At 35.6% G+C, this 21,244-nt stretch overlaps 1 protein-coding gene across 1 annotated transcript; it reads left to right on the top strand.

The window, feature by feature from the left end:
• Window positions 1-1,186: 1,186 nt before the first annotated feature.
• On the top strand, window positions 1,187-18,732 carry LOC145265743 (S-crystallin SL20-1-like). The gene is made up of 6 exons (XM_080121797.1): window positions 1,187-1,370; window positions 8,816-8,911; window positions 10,733-10,848; window positions 15,276-15,302; window positions 16,091-16,198; window positions 18,427-18,732. Exons 1-6 carry the CDS (start codon window positions 1,238-1,240, stop codon window positions 18,589-18,591), a joined length of 645 nt encoding a protein of 214 aa, XP_079977923.1. The 5' UTR covers window positions 1,187-1,237; the 3' UTR covers window positions 18,592-18,732.
• The last annotated feature ends 2,512 nt before the right edge of the window (window positions 18,733-21,244 follow it).

Here is a 21,244-nt window from a genome sequence, read left to right as displayed (position 1 = left end):
CCTCCATAGAATGGAAATATGGCACAAAGTTTAACAAGTTTTTTTTTAACATAGATCCACAGAATATTGTGATAAGTGTTTCAGTATGGACAGGTATGGTATAATAAATTATGGGGTTTATCTATTTTATTTTTACTTTCATCATATTTTGCTTTGGTTTTGATACCCCCACATTCGAAGCTATCTCTTTACAACCTTTCCTTTTCATAAACTATCATTTCTGTAGGCTGTTTTTGAACCCAGTCAACGACAAGTACTTTTGCTAGTATATATATATATATATATATATATATATATATATATGGGGGGGGGCAGAGAAACATCCGGAGATCATGACCTCCCTTGATTGTAAGGAGTTATTTTTTATTTTATGAAAAATATTTCTTGTAATTTAAAATATCCCCCATGTATTTATGCACCTTGTGAAACTCTAGGTGACTACGAACGTACATTTCAGCGAGAACCGTTAACGCGCGATCGCGCGTAACGTTAATGAGAACGGTGAAATGGCACAAAAAGTCTCAGGGTCCAGGGGTTAATAGTATGCACACGGTAAATTTGCGATGAGTTTGAACATTAGATCCGTTGTCAGCGACCCCGAAAATCCGTAAAAACCAAATTTTATTGGCCGGTGTTCTGTTGTAGTTAAAGTAAACATTTACCAACATGCGAGAACGTCAGAAAATGTCTGAAGTAATCAAACAGTACGAGTCCAAAATAGGGTTGATATGCCGTAAAACATCAGGCAAACCAAACACGAATTATCCACTAATGAGTGATGACACATTTTAAGTACTTTCGTTTCATTACCTTTTTAATTCATGCAAATCGTAGCTTAGATAATAAAAACAAAGCAAATACCATTTCAACTAAAAAAGAATAATAGCCAGACCCAACTTAACTATTCGCACTAATACTACAAACAAAAAAGCTGTTTTACACTTTTTGAGGTCGTTCCAACATTCGAGCATTGTATTTGACCATTGAAGCCAATGCACTCCAAATTACACATCTCACTTTCAACGGACCTCCCATTCCAAATACAACTCTTAAATCGTACTTTGAGACACTAGACTAATCACTTGCATTGTTTATTTTTCTATTATTCGAAATAGTTTATTGTTTGTTGATTCAGTATAAAGCCAGTGACTTCGTTTCTTCCGTATCATTCGAGCCGGAGAGCGTCTTGCCCGATCTAACTAGAATCAAGAATTTTGTCCGTTCTGCATTGACCAGCATGCCTAATTACACTCTCTACTACTTCAATGGCCGTGGCCGTGCCGAGATCCTTCGTATGATGTTCGCCGCTGCTGGCGTCAAATACACGGACAAAAGGTTTGAATTCAACGAATGGGACAAATACAGGAACGGTAAGAAATTTAGTCGAGATATAAAAATTACACACGTTTAACGTGAACGTATTTGTTATAATAAAAATAGAGTGTATTTTACAATCTACAGAGATTTGACAAGGTGGCCAAAATATAAATATATAAAAAATAAATGTGATCCAAGCTAATCGACTTGTTTACCTAACTGGAAAAAATAGTACTTTTACTTATTTTAAAACGTTTATTCAGTTCGAAAAAATCTAGTATTAAGGTAAATGTATAAAGTTTAGATAATGACGTAAAAATAAAAAAATATACAAAACGCTTTTAGAAACCCACCCGATATATGTTAATGTGATATATATTTGGTAAGTTTCTAACAGTGTTTTGCTTTATTTTTAAATGATTTTCAAGATTTAAAATATTTAGGTGTTAATTCACGGTGATTTATCTTGTTCTTATGTAACGATCGACATTATATATTTTTCAATTTGAATAAACGTTTTAAAGTGGGAAATCACTAAAAAAATTTCCAGATAGGTAGAAAAGTAACCTATGCTTTGATGAAATTTATTTGTTATATACTTTAATGTTTGACCACATTTTTGCATCCCTGTGAATTGTAAAACATACACTAAAAGTTATCTACGTATACACCAATTACGATCAACCAACAAATTTCACTTGAAAGAACGAACGTGTAATTTATTGGTTGATTGTGTGTTGTTTTTTTGTTTGTTTGTTTGTTTTTTTTATTGCGGGTAGATAAAACAAACGCCGATGCGAGTTATAATTTCATTTGCGTCCAGGCTAATTTTTATATATAAAAATATCTTCATTTCTTCATTCTTCTGAGCATTGTTCCCATCTTGAGGGTTATTTTCACAACGTTTAGGTCGATGTAACCTCCGATCTTCTTCCAGTATATTCTGTCGAACTCAGGAGACATTTTGTTGAATTTTTCTGTTGAATTCGGAATACCTTCTGTCGAACTCGACAAACAGCACAGAATTTCAAACGATACCTTTTTATTAAATCCACGAGAGTGGAGGTAGAATGTTCTTGTTCCGTCAGTCATAACTGCGTAAAAGTTCTAAACAATACAAAATTGCATTTTTAGTGTCGTCCACACTGATGATAAGACCTTAAACCTCCGGAAACATGTAACTTATAACCGAATTTAGCCAAGTATCGTATCCATTACGTCACGGCGTAGTGGCTAAAGTAATCAGTAAAATTCAGTTTTAAGTTACACTTTTACGAAACGAGAGCATGCTACCCCCGTGGATTAAATAAAGTGTTCGATTCCAAATTACGTGCAGATTCCCGAGTTCGACAGAAATATTATCGAGTTCGACAGAAAGAGTCTCTAGTTGTACTATGCACACTTAAAGAAGGTTGGAGGTTACATCGGCCGAAACGGTATGAAAATAAAACTTAAGATGAGAAGAAAGAAAATAATACGAATAGTCAACCGTCATCTAAAAAAAAAAAATAGAAACATTATAAGATTAATTGATTGCGATTGTCGGACTTACTTCTTCATATTGGTTGTTATCGTCACAACGTTTCGGCCGTTTTGCCCTCCGGCCTTCATCAGGTGTTTTGTATCGAACTGGGGAACGGTTTGTTAGGAGTCTCAAATCAAACCCTTTATTATTATTACAGGGGTACCGTGTTCGGACTCCAGCTAGGCTCTGGGACATAGTTGCTGAGTCTCTGTTTTGAACGTTACTTTTTACTGCCTTCGTTTAGGATTGAACTCAGCACCTTTGGGTAACTGTAAACATTTGATACAACGTCTAGGACCACTCGGCCATATGTCATTAGGACAGATATAAGATTAACTTTTAGATTAAAATGCATGCTACATGTTGGCCAATCTCCGGTTAGACTTTTACTTCAGTTGAAGTTCTCAGAAATCAAGGAACACTAAATGAGATACATAGATATTCGAATGTTCCATTTAATTTCTTTCTCGGCCAAACACTGAGAACATCATTTTCCTCTCACAGATTAACCATTTTCATATCTTGTAGTATATCTTTTATGTGGATCTATTGGTCTTACTGAATTCAAGGACAATAATTTATCTAGTCTGGATGAGTATCCAGCTTCGTGCTGTTACTGGAGGTAACATCACTTGGAGAAAGTGTCCAATTCCTCTTAAAAGCTAATGTAAGTAAGCCATAGTGAGAAGATCATGCCAGGTTGTTCTGACAAACACCTTTAAAGAGAGACATTCGAGGGAAGTGTCTAGTAGGCGTTCAAGTTCTCTCTAGTAGGCATTCAAGTTCTCTACAGCAGGCCTTGCGTACTAGCATGACAAATAGGAAGCGAGGTATTTGTTTGTAACGCCACACGACGATATCCCCTATTTCTGACTATTTCTGTCAGGTGGAACGATAAAATTGTCGCCCTATTTTAAAACTTTATTGAAAAAATCAATTGAGGTAACTTGATTGTGTAGTGGAGCTGACATCTATTCAATGTAGCCACATTCAGTCTCACTCACCGCCTAGATACGATGATTAAATAGTTTCAAGAAAAAATGCACGTATAAACCCGGAACTCCAACATCAAACGTAGACCCCTACTACTATGTCTCCTTCTCCAACATCAGAGGTCTACGTTCTAACCTTGCAGAGGTTGAAGTCCAATTACAGGAGACTAAACCAGACCTTTTATTTGTAAGCGAAACTGGCATTCGACAGACTATTTCCCTAAATGCGTTCGTAATTAAAGGATACTCTAACTTAAATTCTAAATCTGACCCTCCAGAACGCTATGGGCATGGAATATGTGCCTATATTAAACATGGCTTTCCATGTGGTAGGGACATCTCCAGAGAAGATCCTAACTTACCCTATATCTGCTTCCGGGTTGCACTAGCTCATACTACTGCATTTATATTTACTCTCTATCGTCCCCACAGCAGCGGAGTTACTATCTTTAAAAGCATGCCCTGTATTTTAAGAATTCAGGTGATAAGTCATCTCCCTCTCAGTACATACCAATAAGCCTCCTGTGTATTATGAGTAAGTTGCTGGAATCCATATTGAATAGAGAAATAGTCAACCACCTCAGCAGAAATAATCTTCTTAGTGACACACACTATGGCTTCCGTTCTGCAAGATCTACCGCAGATGTGCTAACAGTTATATCTCACAGGATTAGTGAATCTCTTGACAAAGGCTTCCTTTCTAGGGAAATTGCTCTTGACAATTCAAAGGCCTTCGACAAGGTATGGCAGAAGGGCCTACTTCACAAGATTTCCAGCTACGGCATAACTGGAAATGTTTTCTCAATCATTAAATCCTTTATCTCCGATAGGCTCATAAGAGTAGTGGTCGATGGACAAAAATAAGAGGCCTGCAGTATTAATGCTGGAGTCCCTCAAGGGTCAATCCTGGTCTCAACTCTCTTCCTGATCTACATCAATGACCTCCCTAAACACGTACTTAAATCATTCGTTGACATCTATGCTGATGACACGACCATCTACGGCAACACATCAAAGGCTGTAAATGACAAAGTTCTCTCTGATTCTCTCTCCTCTGATCTCGAGCGCGTGGTTCAGTGGGGGAAGTCGTGGCTAGTTACCTTTAATGCATCTAAAACCGAGCTCCTATCTTTACATCATCAACGCTCTGATCCCCATCTGGCATCAATTGAAATGGATGGCTCTCGTCTGGGAGAAGCCCCATGTTTTGACAAGCTTCTGGGTTTGTCCTTTACTCCTGATCTGAAATGGACACGTACATCAAGTATGTTGCCAAGGTCGTTGGAAAGATGGTGGGATCCTTCTACCAACTCCAGAAGATGTCTCACTACTGATGCAATTCTCTATCTATGTAAAAGCCAAGTGCGTCCAAGGATGGAATACTGTTGCCATATCTGGGCAGGAGCTGCTAAAACAGTCTATCCTGCCTTGATAGAGTACAAAAGAGACTTCGTGGCTTAATGGGGGATGCCCTTTTCTCTACCCTGCAACCTCTCTCCTACAGAAGAGACGTTGCGAGCCTATCCTTGTTTTATCGTTATTTCCATGGCAGGTGCTCGTCGGAACTCCAATCTCTGGTCCCCCTCGCCAATCTTTTACAAAAAACACCCGTCTAGAATCCACTGTGAAAAATTTTCCCCACTCTTTATCTGTGCCTAAATCAAAACGTGGATTCCATGAACAAAGCTTCTTTCTTAGAATTGCACGCCTGTGGAACTCTGTTCCGTCTGCCTGCTTCCCACCTGACTACAACTTGGATGTCTTCAAGTCCAACGTTTACAAATTCCTAATGAACCGCCCTCTTAAGTAAACACTTCATCAAATCTCCACACTAACGTACTGTACTTGCAATAACCCTTATCCCTGAGTGGCTTCCGGTCCTTTATAAGTGGTGACCACCGTGTAAAAAAAAAAAAGAAAAAAAAAGCATATCTGAGAAAATTGACCAAGTTCCATCAGCTCATCCTTCAGCTTACATTCACGTATGTGGAGACTTCAATGTTTACAATGTGGAATGGTTGCCCACTCAAACAAGGCCGATGATGAGGGGAGGTTCTGTCATGATTTCTCCATTGCTTATGACCTTACTCAGATTGTTCACGAACCTACCCGTGTGTCCGACAATGACGGCCAGTATGCGAGTCTCCTAGACCTTTTTCTCACAATTTGCCCTGAACTATGTTCAGTTTCTGTTCTTTCTCCTCTTGATCTTCCGACGACTCAGTTGTATCAATTAAGAAAAAAATGAAATGTAATATGTCCTCAGACGTACCTCTCCATCGTACAGTATATCAATACACTATGGCTGACTGGGATAGTTTCCGTACATTTATATCGGATCTAACTTTGCGTTCCATGTTTAAAAAGGATGTGCTCTGTATAGTATCAGACATGGCAGAATGGTTAATTGTAGGTATAGACAGTTTTATACCCTCAAAAAGTTCCAGTAAAAACCTAATGACCAGCCATGGTTCTCTCCGGAATGTGCTGCTGCCATTGCGCACAGAAATCACTTTTTCCATTGCTTCCAAAGTAATAGATGTATGGAAACAAAAGCCGTTTTCAGGAATGCCAGCAACCATTGTAAGAAAGTAATAAAGAACGCAAGAGTATGCTCAGTCTGTCAAGTCGAAAGTAGCTGAGCAGCGGCTTGGTTCCCACCAGTTTCCGTAAATAAAAAAAACAAAATCCTGAACAGAAGCGTGTGCTCTATCCCCACTATCATCAATGGACCTGAGTTAATCTCGTCAGCATCAGACAAAGCCAAACTCTTTGCCAAGAATTTTGCAGCTAATTTTACCCTTTGCGACCAAGGCCTCAACACCCAATAGTTCCTCCTGTATCAGAAACACACTATGTGATATACAAATATCTGTTTGTGATGTTGCGAAGCTAATCAAAAACCTTGATTCCAGTAAAGCAACCGGCTCTGACGGTATTCCAATTATAGTACTTAAAAGTCTTCAACCAGAACTAACGCCCATACTTACAAAACTGTTTAAACGTTGTCTTAAGGAGAATCGATTTCCATCACCCTGGACAATCTCATCAGTATGCACTCTAGTTAAGAATTTAGGTGATCGCTCATCCCCCTCTCAATACAGTCCAATAAGTCTTCTGTGCGTCATGAGTAAGGTGCTGGAATCTGTGTTAAATAGAGAAGTAATCAACCATCTTAGCAAAAATAACCTTCTTAGTGACAGACAATATGGTTTCCGTTCTGCTAGATCTACAGCAGATGTGCTTACAGTTATATCTCATAGGCTGAGCGAATCTCTCGACAGAGGCAACCTTTCTACGGCAATTGCTCTTGACATATCAAAGGCCTTTGATAGGGTATGGCATAAAGATTTACTTCACAAGATCTCCAGCTACGGTATAGCTGGAAATGTCTTCTCAATTATTAAATCATTTCTCTCTGATAAGCTCATAAGAGTAGTAGTTGATTGGCAAAAATCAAAAGCTCACAGTATTAATTCTGGAGTCCCTCAGGAGTCCATCCTGGGCCAAACTCTTTTTATGATTTATATTAATGATCTTCCTAATCCTATCCTTACATCATTCGTAGACATTTTTGCTGATGAAACTACCATCTATTGTAGCACATCTAAGACAGTAAACGACCAAGTTCTCTCCGATTCTCTCTCCTCTGACCTTGATCACGTTCTACAATGGGGAAAGAGGTGACTTGTTACTTTTAATGCATCTAAAACCAAGCTTCATTCTTTATATCATCAACGTTCTGATTCCCCTTCTGGCATCAATTAAAATGAATAGCTTTCGTCTTGGAGAGTCCTCAAGTTTTGACAAGCTTCTGGGCTTGACCGTTACTCTTGACCTTAAGTGGAATAGGTACATCAAATCTGTTTCCAAGGCCGCTGGAAAAATGGTCGAATCCTTCTATCGATCCAGTAGATATCTCATTGCTGATGCAATTCTCTATCTATATAAGAGTCAGGTACGTCCAAAGATGGAATACTGATGCCACATCTGTGCTGGAGCTGCTAAAAAGGGCCTTCCTGCCTTGATAGTGTTTAAAATAGACTTCGTGGCCTCGCGGGTGATGTCCTCTTTTCTTCGCTGCAACCCCCCATCTCACAGAAGAGATGTTGCGAGTGTGTCTTTGATTTATCGTTATTTTCATGAAAAGTGTTCGACTAAGCTTCAATCTATGCCCCCCTCGCCAAACTTTCACAAAAAACACTCGTCTAGCTGAAAACAATATCAATAATTCCTCCCACTCTTTATCTGTGCCTAAACCTAAACGTATATTCCATGATCAAAGCTTCTTTCTTAGAACTGCACGCCTGTGGAATTGTCTTCCGTTTTCTCTCCTTTCCAGCTGTCTATAATATGGTTGTCTTCAAGTCCAACGTGAACAAGTTTCTGATGAGCCGTTCCACTTAAGTTAACAAATTTATCGAACTTCCATTACTATTGATTACTATATTGTCCTTTTGACTACTCTACACTCTTTAACCCTTATACTTGAGTGGGATCTCGGCCTTGATAAGTGGTGACGCCTATAGAAAAAAGATACGGGTATAAAGACTTTAAGAAATGACGTTATTTAAAATATAAATCTCTCTTTGCGCATGTGCAGAAATTACTCATTGATTTAACTTACACCTGGAAAGTTCCATGTATTTCAATTTTGATTCGATAGCAGTTGTTTTTACCGGCTGAAAACCGGATCGAATTTGTTTCACAGTTCAAAATTATCTATATATAAAGATTCAGGTGTAGATTAAAGATTGATACCGTAGGTTGGTAGAGACGGTACCTTACACAGGCAAACAAAGTCATTTATATATACATACATATATACGAGTATATATATATATATATGTGTGTGTGTGTGTGTGTGTGTGTGTGTGTGTGCATGTGTGTATGTATGTATGTATGTATGTATGTATGTATGTTTATGTCTGTGCGTGTGTGCCCACGTGTAAATTATTCATATCTACGATCTTACTTTCAGATATGCCCGGTATGCGTGTCCCCTGTTTGGAGATGGACGGTGGCATGAGGATGCCTGAAACCATGGCCATTGCCAGATACTTGGCTCGCGAATTCGGTAAGTAGCAATCTGATATATTAGTCCATTACTATACATTTATTTTTAAAATTATATATATTTAATGTGTAATATTCGCATCTTGAACATCAATAATATTCGCATATTGAACATCAGTAATATTTTCCAAACCTTAAAAAAACATAATTATGTTAAAAAAGGCAATTATAAAAATACCTTGGATATATTTATGTTATTTAAGGATGTCCGATCAATTTTGTTGTAAAGTAAACTCATTTAAATGGCATATATTGCTTCGTATTTTTTTTGTTTTTCGGACTATTGTTCTCATCTTTGGCTGTGTTCTTACGACATTTTGGACGATGTAAACGTCATCCTCCTCCGAGAGACTTGCCGAAGAAGGTAATGTTATTACCAAACTCGGGGATCTGAACAAAATTTCGAACGTGATCAGTGGCTCAGCTGAGAAAATGCTTGGTGATAATCAGTTCTATGTAACAGCTTACTTAGTGCGTATGATACTAAGAATGCGGTCAGCTAAGACTTCAACACGGTCGTTGCCGAAGGGACGACATCAAATGCCTCCGTAGATTAAATAAAGTCTTCTGTTCGACATTATGTTCTGATTCCTGGGTTTGAAATGGAGATACCTAAATTCGACATGGCCTACATAAAAAGGTTCGAGGTTACATCGGCCGAAATGATATAATGCTACGAGTAATGAGAATTCAATTCATATGGATTCGAGTTAAACGATTCATTTAATATTTTTCGGTTGGGTTCCCGAATTTGACGTAATATTGTCGAGTTCAAAAATATCAACATGAATAACATCGGAGGTTTCACCGGTTCAAACCTTAAAAATTCGATATAAATATTTTTTTAAATACGACTAGAAAGTTTCCAATTTAAAAAGACACAACTGAAGAAAATTAAAGCTTACATCGGCTGAAACGCTGTCGGAATAATATAAAATATGATAATAATAGTCCGAATGATTGAAATAATATAAATCGTCAATACTCATTTGAAAACTTCCTACACAAAACCAAGGTATTAATATCACAACAATATATGTGCATTGAAAGTCCGTGTATATGACACTCCGGATATGTGGCCTCCATACATGAGGTGGTTTGTAGCATTTTCTACATTAAACTTTCGAATTGAATCGATGAAACTAAAAGCATTCTATGTTTGAATATTTTTTAAGAACACCAAATTTTTTTGTTTTTTTTTTCTTTTAAAAGAGATTCTTTTAAACAGGGAGATATATAAATCAAACTTTCGCCCAGATTTCGTTTTGTTAATCTTTTAATCTCCTAGAAGATGTAAGTATCTCTCTGCGTAATCTTCCATTGAGTTGTTAAATGGGCAGTTTTACATTGTTTACAAGTGCAAATCGCAGCTCACATGACAATGTTATCATAAATGGGATGGCACTTTTTTTGTAAAATATCGTTGATTGAATATTATTGCTTTTAAAGAAAACAAAACAATATAAGTTTTTTTTTTCTTTAAAAGATATGTTTATTTATCTTGAAAGAATATAAATCAAACTCTCTCTTCAAACCGGGCTTTTACCAGTTAACAACCTAATAGACTATTTTTACATCTCCAAGTAGAAAAAAAATAATCAATAAAAAAAAATCGCTTGATAAAGCCCTGGCTGGGGCGAAAGCTAGTCTACTATATTTAAAGGTAAATAAACATATCTTTAAAAAAAAAAACACTTATATATATTTTTCTGTTTTTCTTAAAAATGTTAATCTATATACATTAACGATATTCAACAAAAAAGTGCTTTACTATTTCTGATGACATGTTTGTTTTGACTTTCACGTATTTTCTAATAAATAGGTTTTTACGGCAAAAACAATATGGACATGTTCAGGATTGACTACATCTCTGATTGCTTCTATGAAATCATGCACGATTACATGAGGTACTTCCATGAGAAGAATGGTCGCTTTAGGGTAAGTATTCAAAAAGTTGGATCGGACTTTTTATTTATCATATATTAATACGAAATGTTTATGTAATAACTGTTTTTGGTACAGCAGTATTGCTTCCCACAAAGGCTTCAACAAATGATAACTGAAGCCAGGCTCGGTTTCAGGACAAAAACATCATTTAGTATTTCACTTCGTTGGACTGTCCTCATTCTATTAGATTGCTATATCCACTCTGATGCGGATAAAGCCTTCCTACTATTTTAATAATTTGAACTATTTTCACTTTTAGTGCTATTTTCACAAGGTTCTGGTCGCTGTAACCTCCGACCTTCTTCCGGTATGCCTTGTTAAACTCTGAAATATTTCCGTCGAACTTAGAAAATGCACAGATTTTCGAGCTGAACACTGTATTTAATCTATGAGCGTAGCATACACTCGTTCCGTCAGCCATAACTAAGTAGAATTTTAGTGTCGCCCGCACTAAGGATTGTACCTTCAGCTGTCAGAAGAGCGTATCTTACAGAAAAAAATTACCAAATGCTTTATTCACTACGCCACTAGTTCTTGCAGCAACTTAAACTTTGTTAAAAAATAACACTCAAGATGAGAACAGTATTTTAAATAATCAAAATAATTCAAATTATTAACCTTGATCTAAAAGGTCATCTTGAATGTTCTTTATGCAATTTTTGTCACAGAGAGAAAGACTAATAAATGAAATGTATTGTTAAAACTTTTGGCATCTCCTTTTTGTACTTAAAACCAAACAACATTTCCATGAACAGAGTTTCTTTCCAATATTATGTGACAAGGAATAATTTGCCCGGTGAACTAATTCGCACAAAAGAATTAAAAAATAAAAAATAATAATGATAATGTCATTAATCAAATTCCGTCTGTGTTTCTTTACAATCTCACGTCAGCTGATATTGGGGTTTGATTATGAATGCCCTGGAAAAGTAACTCTTTATTAATGTTTAGTTTAAAAATGTGCAAGCAAATAAATGATTTGCGGCGATTTTAAATGATAACTCGTAAATTGAACTCATTAATAATAAAAAAAAAATTAAATTAAATGATGAGATATACCTGGGCTTGAATATGAAACAACACCTCACATCTCCCGATAAAAGCCTACAGTCGTCCGACATTAGAAATATCTTAACAAACAATACTAAAATTCGATACCTTTACAACTACACACGACGACTAAAATTACTAGAAGCGATACAGCCCTTTTTAACCGGATCTCATTTAACACCGGGACAAATATATTAACAGTATTGAATAACTAACAAAAAACTAAATAAATAAACTATGAAATAGAAAAATCGAAATTAAAAATAAAAATAATTCGTCCCTAACCTTCCTGTGCCCACCTTTGTAAGCAATTATAACCACACCAAGCCTCAAAGAAAAAGAAACAGATAACAACAACAATCGCTCCTGATGATAATCGGATGCGCCGATAGAAAGCACTTGAGAAGAATATGGCTGAACAACAAGTTTTGGGCGTCATTTTATATAACATGCCAGCTGAAATTAAAAAGACCGCTCGGCGAATGGAAAAGATATCAAGAAAAATAGGAAATAAATAACTTTGTTCTGTTCTATCAGACGTGCACGAATAATAACTTGCTGCCAAAATATACATCTGCAGTCGAATACTCTAGCACTGAGTTATATCTTCAAACGACAATAGTTCCGTTTTCTTTAAGAACAAATCATTTACTGAGAATTTGATCCTCCTTGATTTCCTGAGAATTATCTCCCTTGACCGGGGTAAACGAAAACTATTCTGCTGTATCTTTTTTCATCTATTAGAAAGAAAGACGATTTTAAGGATCGGATTATTTTCGATTTTCGATACTTATCGGAATATTTTCTGTACAAAACATATCTAAGAACACTTCCAGACATATGAATAACCTTTGCAAAAGATAGGCTCAACTGTTTCGGAATCTATGAGGAAAGAAATTGACACACACACAAAGTGACTTTTATATAATAGCAGAGATAGAGATTGTGACGATTAGAAAAAATGTTATACTTTGGATCACTTATTCCGTGCAGAATGGGTTGTTTGCATCAAGAAAAGGGTGAGTGTTCAAGTTAAAATAATACAAAATAAAACCATAGAATATATACGAGGGGCATTCCAAAAGTAATGCAGCCTATATTTGAACTAAATAAAAAGGTTGAAGAGTTACGAAGACGAGGTTGGTTGCATTAAAACCAGCGACATTTTGTGCTCCAATTTATTTATTATTCTTTTTTTACATAGTCATAACAAATTTCAATGCACTTTTGCCATGTAGGGTGGTGATTACTTTGTCCCTCACATCTCTGTCACCACTCTGAAATAAACAAACTCGTCCCCCTACGGTGCCATCACCTGCATCTGCTTCGTGAACATTCAACAGGCACCGATGAATGTTAAGAGGTCAATTTTTTTTCTGTATGGAAATATCCAATGACGTGTATCTGCTTCTGATGCGCGTTCATGGTTTCTTATTGTAAATATCTGCAATAGAGAGATGGAACATTTAGTTCATGAATGCATGAGTTCAGTCATCATAACAATACAGTTTCACTCCCATCTAATTCAATCGGACTAATTAAAAAAATAGGAGGAATTACTTTTGAAACACTCCTCATATATCCGTGTGTATTTGTGCAGCATTTATTTTCTTTGAAACATGTTTAGTTAAATCACTACTGAACGAACTATTTGGGTAAAATATAAAAAATAGACGCCTTTACTTTTGGAACGGCTCTCGTATGTATGTATGTATGTATGTATGTATGTATGTATGTATGTATGTATGTATGTATGTATGTCCTCGCCAAAGAGCGAATGAACTCTTTTTCTGGGTCAACGGCCAACTAGCACCGTGTATATTTGTGTGTGTGTATATGTGTATTGGGGTGTAGAGGGCTCCCGTAAGCCGTGGTGAAGGCAACCTTTCTAGGAGAAGCAAACCTCTGATTTAAAAAACCATAAAGCGGGAGACCAGTACCCGCATTAAGCTGGTCTGCAGTTTAATTTGTTGCTGGCTATCTTGCTCTTGCTTGTTGCTGGATCTCAACATTTTGAACCGAAAGAGAGACTTAGCTGTCGTACAAAGCTAAGACTCTGTAACATCATCTTTGTATAGATACTCCCTCAGGCATTTGGGCTCATGGCTTTTAAATGTCAGAGGGAGTGGCACTCGTCTGACAAGACGTTGCAATCATCATGTATGTATGTGTGGGTGTGTATTTGTGTGTGTTCATCATTTTCTTACAAAAATATATTTCGTTAAATACGACAGATAAGTTATGTCTGTCCTACTTTTATTTATATATCACAGAATGAAATGTGTTCTGTGATTGTGTTCTGTTATAAAAATATGTTAAAATTGCTTCCGATTAGCTACCTCTACTATTTATATAAAAGTAACGTTCTTTGTATGTGTGTGTGTGTAAGCAGGTTCCCTACGTACTCAAAAACGGCTGGGTCGATTTTTATGAAATTTCACACGAAAGTATTGTTTGTGTCGGCCAGTGTTGTAAGATATATATTGTATCGGAATATCTTCAACAATAACGACAATCGATAATCGAAATAATCCGATGAGATATTGAATAAAGTTAACACCTTACACAGCCTAACATCGCACATGCATTTGATAAGTTTTATTACCACACAAGCAGAAAGACCCGACATATAAAATAAACAGCAAGTTCTTCGATATGACAAGAGCACTTTCGAAATGAATGTTTCTATTTAAAGCAGACTTGCACCATGATACTTAACCTTTTCATTTTAAACTTAAATTTAAGCCATTACCAACGCACATGCAGTAAGGCAAGGCATGTCAAATCAACAGTATGTTCTTTATTATGATAAGGGCGCGTTCGAAATAAACGTGTCTGTTTAGAGCACAATTGAAGCATGATACTTAACTTTTACATTTTAAACTTTAATTTAAGCTATTATATATAAAAATTATTTCATGAAATCAACAGTAAGTTCTCTACAATGCAATGTAGACTAAAATGTATTGTGAACTAAGTTACTGTAGGGGGGATGTGAAGCTTTCTCCCGTTGCATCGCGATGGGTTCCCAACCAAATCAATCAATCTCTTTGATTGAAAAATGGACGATTTCACCAAATTTCGATGGCAATAAGATATGGGAATATGAAATATGCGTTGATCATCATTTAAACCCGGACAACGGCGAGTCTCCCTACTAGCTATTTATAATTATTTGTACTAATTTTTCATCTTTCGTTATGCATTTTTTTCTTAATATAACGATTTTTTTTTATTTTTCTTGCATACTTCTGTATATCCTTTTGTTTTTACAGACTTCCATGATGAGCAGTTCTGGTGTCTCGAGTCCTAGTAGTTCCTGTTCTGGCATGTCGAGTCCTAGTATGATGAGCCCTGACATGAATAAGGGAGATATGATGTCATCAAATAATAGCGTAAGAAATATTTGTTTTCCAACTCATAGTCCTGGTTATTTGTGTTCAACAAATAAGCTACGAGGAAATAGACACGATGCGATTTTGTATGGTATGACTTCTGTTTGCGCTTGAGAGACAACGGATACCCTCTGTAAGGGTGAATGCCCATGTGAAACAAGTGTTGAGTATTCGCCAAACATCTGAATCTGTAGTGCTTGATTCTAGTGGAAAGGAAAAGTCGAGGACGACTGGAAACAATGAGATAAGCAGAGAGTATCTAAGACTCATTTAGTACTAACCAATCTCAACGTTCTTTAACTTCAGCGATCAAAGGTTAACTGATGTGTCATGATTATGCATATACGGGGATAGACGAATCATGTATTGGAGGGAAGGAGTAAAATCCAAATTATGGAATTAAAAAGATATTAAATCGAAAGGCATATGATGTCTTATTTTAAAATATACAGTTTAAATAGAGAAGAGATATAAAAAAAGGTAGATAACTTTATATGAACTTGAAAAAAACATAAGCAAACCAGTCTTTCATGGCCAGTTCAAATCATGAAATTGCGATTCAGATTTCTGGGTGAGGTTATTGTTTGTTCTTTTAATAAACACGTCTATATTTATATTTTTAACCTTTCGAATTTGAAAAGTTTTTATGAATCTTTTCTTTGCTATGAATATATATGTGTGTGTGTTAGAGTGTGTGTGTGTGTATTCTAATATAATAATTGCCTATATGTGTGTGTGTGTGTGTGCATATATATATATATATTTATAAATGCCATTTTCCTTTTCAGAATTATATGCAGTGGAGATATATGAACACCTGTAATAGGGTCCTTCCTTTCTTGGAAAGAACTTTGAGCATGCGCAACGGGGGAAGCCACTTCTTCATGGGAGATCAGGTAAGAATCGATTATTGTATGAAATATTTATACTTTACATTTTGAAATCATTTCTGACTCTCGAATCAACATGTGTGAGAATATTACAGAAAAATTGAAAAGATGATTTAATAATTTGCAAGACACATTATAAATTAATCATGGTGATGCAATTAATAACGATATCCATAGAACAAACTAGAATAGTTAGGTTATAAAATTCGGAATCACTCCCTTCTCTGTCGGAGTTTAGCCTCTATTGCGTGACGTCACTAAACCGGCAAAAACTCGAGCACCCACCTGGTAATTATTTTTCAAAGACTAAAGAAAGGCAAAAAATAATAGATTTTAAAAGGTATTTTTGAAGGCTTACAATGCAGTAGTTATGAGCGAATAAATAAATAAATAATTCAATAATTCAATAATTTTTTTATGTTATTTTTTTATTTATATTTATTTATTTGTCTTCCTTAATGGTATTTTTTTTTACACAGTGGTCACCACTTATCAAGGCCCGGAAGCCACTCAGGCATAAGGGTTATTGCAAGTACAGTACGTTAGTGTAGAGATTTGATGCAGTGTTTACTTAAGGGGGCGGTTCATTAGGAATTTGTTTACGTTGAACTTGAAGACATCCAAGTTGTATTCAGGTGGGAAGCAGGCAGACGGACGGAGCAGATAAATAAATAAATAAATGAATAAATAAATAATTCAATATTTTTTATATTATTTCTTAATTTATATATACTTATTTATCTACCTGATTTTATTTCAACTGTGGATGGTACTTATTCCAAAGGTTCTGGACATGACTGAATTAATTAAGCTTTGAGCATTTGGATTTAAAATTTAAAAAAAAAAAATTAAATATAATTTTACAAAAACATTTTAGAAAACAACAGCGAGTTATAACCATATAAAATAGAATTTAGAATTATGTCCCTTTAATCAGAAAATCTATAGACACGTATAAAAAAAAAAAAGAATTATTTCCCCTGAAAATGTAACGGAACTAATCTTTGAACGTTTGGATTTAAAATCAAAGCAAAACAGCCACTTTACAATTTGCAGGCTACAGAGAGGATTTATTTCTCCACTGATGATGAGTTATTACCCGAAAGGACCTTTGGAATAAGTACCATCCACAGTTGAAATAAAATCAGGTAGATAAATAAATATATATAAATTAAAAAATAATATAAAAAATATTGAATTATTTATTTATTCATTTATTTATTTATCTGCTCATAACGACGGTACAATTGTGCATTGTAAGCCTTCAAAAATACCGTTTATTCTTTAACAATGCTTCAAGCAAACCAAGCCATACTTAATAGATTTTATCTTTTCTGTTAGCATTTTAAATGTTCTGTTAGTTACTTCAACTCTTTGCGAACCATCAAATATTGACACTTAAGCAGCCAGAAGGGAGGCAACCGTTCCTTTTTAGTTTTTAAAGCCTTCGGATTTAAATTTTACTTGGAATCAAGTTTTAATTACACAAGGGGGATCCTTGATCTCTTAAAATAGTGTTTCTCAACCGTGAGGGAGGGGGTATGGTCCCCGAGGGGGGGCACGAGCCTTCAATCGAGAAACTATAAAATGACGCCGGAAATTGTAATTCAAAATACAGAAACTTGCAATGAATAAATTAAGTGACAAGACTCCAGCCACGAAAAGAAAAATCATTTATTTTTATTTACAGTGGAACTTCTAGATAAGAAATTAATTGGTTCCGGCTTGGATTTCGTATCTTTAAATGTTTGGAGAAACTGGAATCTTAGGAAGATATCTATCATTCCAGTTTGTATAGGAGCAACTGAACTCATGAAAAAGAATATAAAAAATTACCTGACACCAGATGAACAAAGTGCAATAGAGATTTAAACAATTGCAGTTAAAGGAACGGTTAGAATCTTTAAAATATCTCTCGGTTAGAACACTTGAGTTAGCAGATAGAATGTTTGACATCTGGTGGGATGCTCCATGCCCAGCTTCATCAAACTGATAATAATTTTTTTTTAATGTTATTGTATTTATGAATTCTATATAGGACTAGCAGGGCTACTCAGTTTAACCCAGCGCCATAGAAAAATATAATTGAAACAACGTTTTATTTTTATATTAAAACTTCTATCTCGGACACCTCTCTTGCTAGCTTTCTTTCCAATGTTCCATTTCATCTCTCCCAGTTCTCTCAACAAGAAGTAAACGGGCTTTACTAACTATAAATCGATGTTTTATTGCAGATGATGTGGTGTGATATGATGTGCTATTGTTGCCTTGAGAACCCTTACATGGAAAACCAATCTATGTTCAGCAAGTATCCCAAGCTCATTGCTCTGAGGACTCGTGTTGCTGCTCACCCTAAAATTTGTGGTTACCTCAAGGGCAGATCTAACAGTTTGTGGTAGAGTGACGGATAATAAACGGACCTTCTTTGGAGCTGCGAAACAGAGTTATACTAATGAATTATAGCATTGAAAAATGATAATGATTTTGTCTGTATGTTGTTGTTTTTTTTTCATTTGAAACTATAAAATAATAAAAATAATTTGTAAAGAAAGTTTTTTTTTATTTCTGATGAGTTCTTATTTTGTCGTGTTATTTCAAAGAAACACATTTAAGAAATGGATTCAGGTATACAATATACACCGTGTTAGGTGAGTCATTGAGGAGTAAAAGTTAAGCTGACGTGCTAAGTGTATAACGTCAGCTAAACAAAGCCCCGTGTTGCACGTAGTGAAAAAATAGTGAAACCATTTCCTCTGGCTAGCGAATCATATTTGAGATTTGAGGCACGGATTTAAAAATATTGTTAAAATATACACAACTATAATTTTTTTTTAAATTAGAAAAATGTGGGGTACAAATCACCCCTATTTGAGAACTAGTCCTATGAATTCAGAGACAAAACGGAGACATTCATATCATATTTAACTGCATGCTACGAACACGTTTCTCTAATACCACTTTAGTGGCTCCTTTATTATTTATGAGACATACATATTATATTTATACACTTAACACTACTTGTGGTTTCTTTCATTTGTGACCCCTAGCACGGGTCTACAACAAAAAACAAATAATATATGAAATGATTAAAATATTTTAATTGTTCTGACACTTTCCACGTTAAAACAACTTATTAATAGTAAAAGATGTGGTGTTATTGCCATACTATTGACGTCCCTCCCTTAAATGTAATTACGTAAAAGATAATAACAAAAACAGAGGAAATGAATTTATGAACAGAACAATGGAGAGAAAATTGTTCACAAATACACACAAAAGGTAGCTGACATAGGATTGCCTATTAAGTTGTGGCAGATGATTAAAACAAAGAGCCAGATATAGATGTTTATTAGTTTTGCGTGAGTTTACGACAGTTGGGGAGGGTTTGCGGACAGTTTTGGGTTTGTGACAGTTGACGACAGTAAGAGTTGAGGAGAGTTGCGAGTTGGATATAGTTGAAGGCAGTTTGTGGCTAGGAACAAATAGGGAAATGACTTGATACACCTACTGACGAGCATTACTTTAGCAGACGATTAATATTTGAACTTTTGCCCTGTGATTTTCACAGGAATAAAAAAGCTGTATTATACCAAGGTATCTAAACTGTGAAAAAGATCACTATATCAACGAGTCAAACGAGCTGGAAAAAGAGATACAGAGAATAGATCACAAAACTCTGAAGAACACAATATTATTCATAGGAATGGCTGATGCTATCAACATCACGTAAGAAAGTGTGTGCAGAGAAGAGAAATGTTGATCCAACTATTACCATCTAGGGACAAGAATGCCAGTAAATATCACGATTAGGTAGTTGCTAGTAATAATAGATCAGACTTCCGGTAGAAATCGCGTATTTAAGTGAAGCTACATTGAAGTAATTTTATGACGTTTGGTAACACTGTCAATATGAATTAAAGAAACAATCGTTTTTATTGATAAGACAACAAACAATATATTGTACCTATTTACTATGCCTCCCCACGGGACAGAGTTAGACACCAGGGTCGTTTTTTTCACGTGGAGAAAAGGTACAAAAATAAACATTGTCTCAGTCGTGGAGGATTTCTCCTCCACCGAAAGAGAACAAGAAATAGAAGTGCAGCATCTGAAGAACAGATGGTATTTATTTGCTCCCCCACTGAGCAAATTAGGCACAAGGCCGTTTTTAATGTGAGGTAAAAACCAGCTCCCCTAAAAGTAGACAAAAAGGGGGCACTCTGGTTACCAAAAATAATAATTGTCCCAGTATAGAGGGCTTCCCCTCCACTGACTGGTACAAATTATCTTAAGTGCAGCATCTGTCGGAACAGATGGTATTTATTTGCTCCCCCACTGAGCAACTTAGGCACAAGGCCGTTTTTAATGTGAGGTAAAAACCAGCTCCCCTAAAAGTAGGCAAAAAGGGGGCACTCTGGTTACCAAAAATAATAATTGTCCCAGTATAGAGGGTTTCCCCTCCATTGACTGGTACAAACCATCTCAAGTGTAGTATCTGTCGGAACAGATACTACACTTTGATCTTGTCCCGAGGGCCAAGTAAGAACTATATATATAAGAATATATTGTAATTCATTTTATTTTAAATGTTTATTTTCTTTCTGGAATTTATCATCAATCACTTAGATGGAAAAATATTCACTAGCCCAATTATGGAAAGAGTTATTACGAATCATCACAATTAAAGAGACTGCGTTATCACATCGTCACACATCGCTTATTTGTTTTGCGAAACATTACACCTTCGGGCCAAGATCACAGTGTAGTATCTGTTCGGGTGTTACATTTCACCTTTTCTGCCCTCTTTCCAGGCTGAGGCAACTGTTTGTTATTTTTTTCATATCGAGAGTGTCAATTTTTGAGGAACTTTGCTTACACCTGAGAAAAAATTTAAATGGTTTACTTTTTACGAAAAAACCGAACTGCATTCCGATGGATTTAATTTCATTAACAATGATTTTACTAGTATTTAAATCATTTTTAAAGTACTTCCCACCATTACATTTAATATTTCAATTATTAATTTAAGTTTGGAATTCTTTTTTAAATCAT

This window comes from Euprymna scolopes, chromosome 40 (assembly GCF_053919585.1).
Source record: "Euprymna scolopes isolate OS-2025 chromosome 40, ASM5391958v1, whole genome shotgun sequence".
Classification (NCBI taxonomy): Eukaryota; Metazoa; Mollusca; class Cephalopoda; order Sepiida; family Sepiolidae; genus Euprymna; species Euprymna scolopes.
Note: the sequence above shows the minus strand (reverse complement) of the source record. Positions and strands in the feature narration are given on the sequence as shown.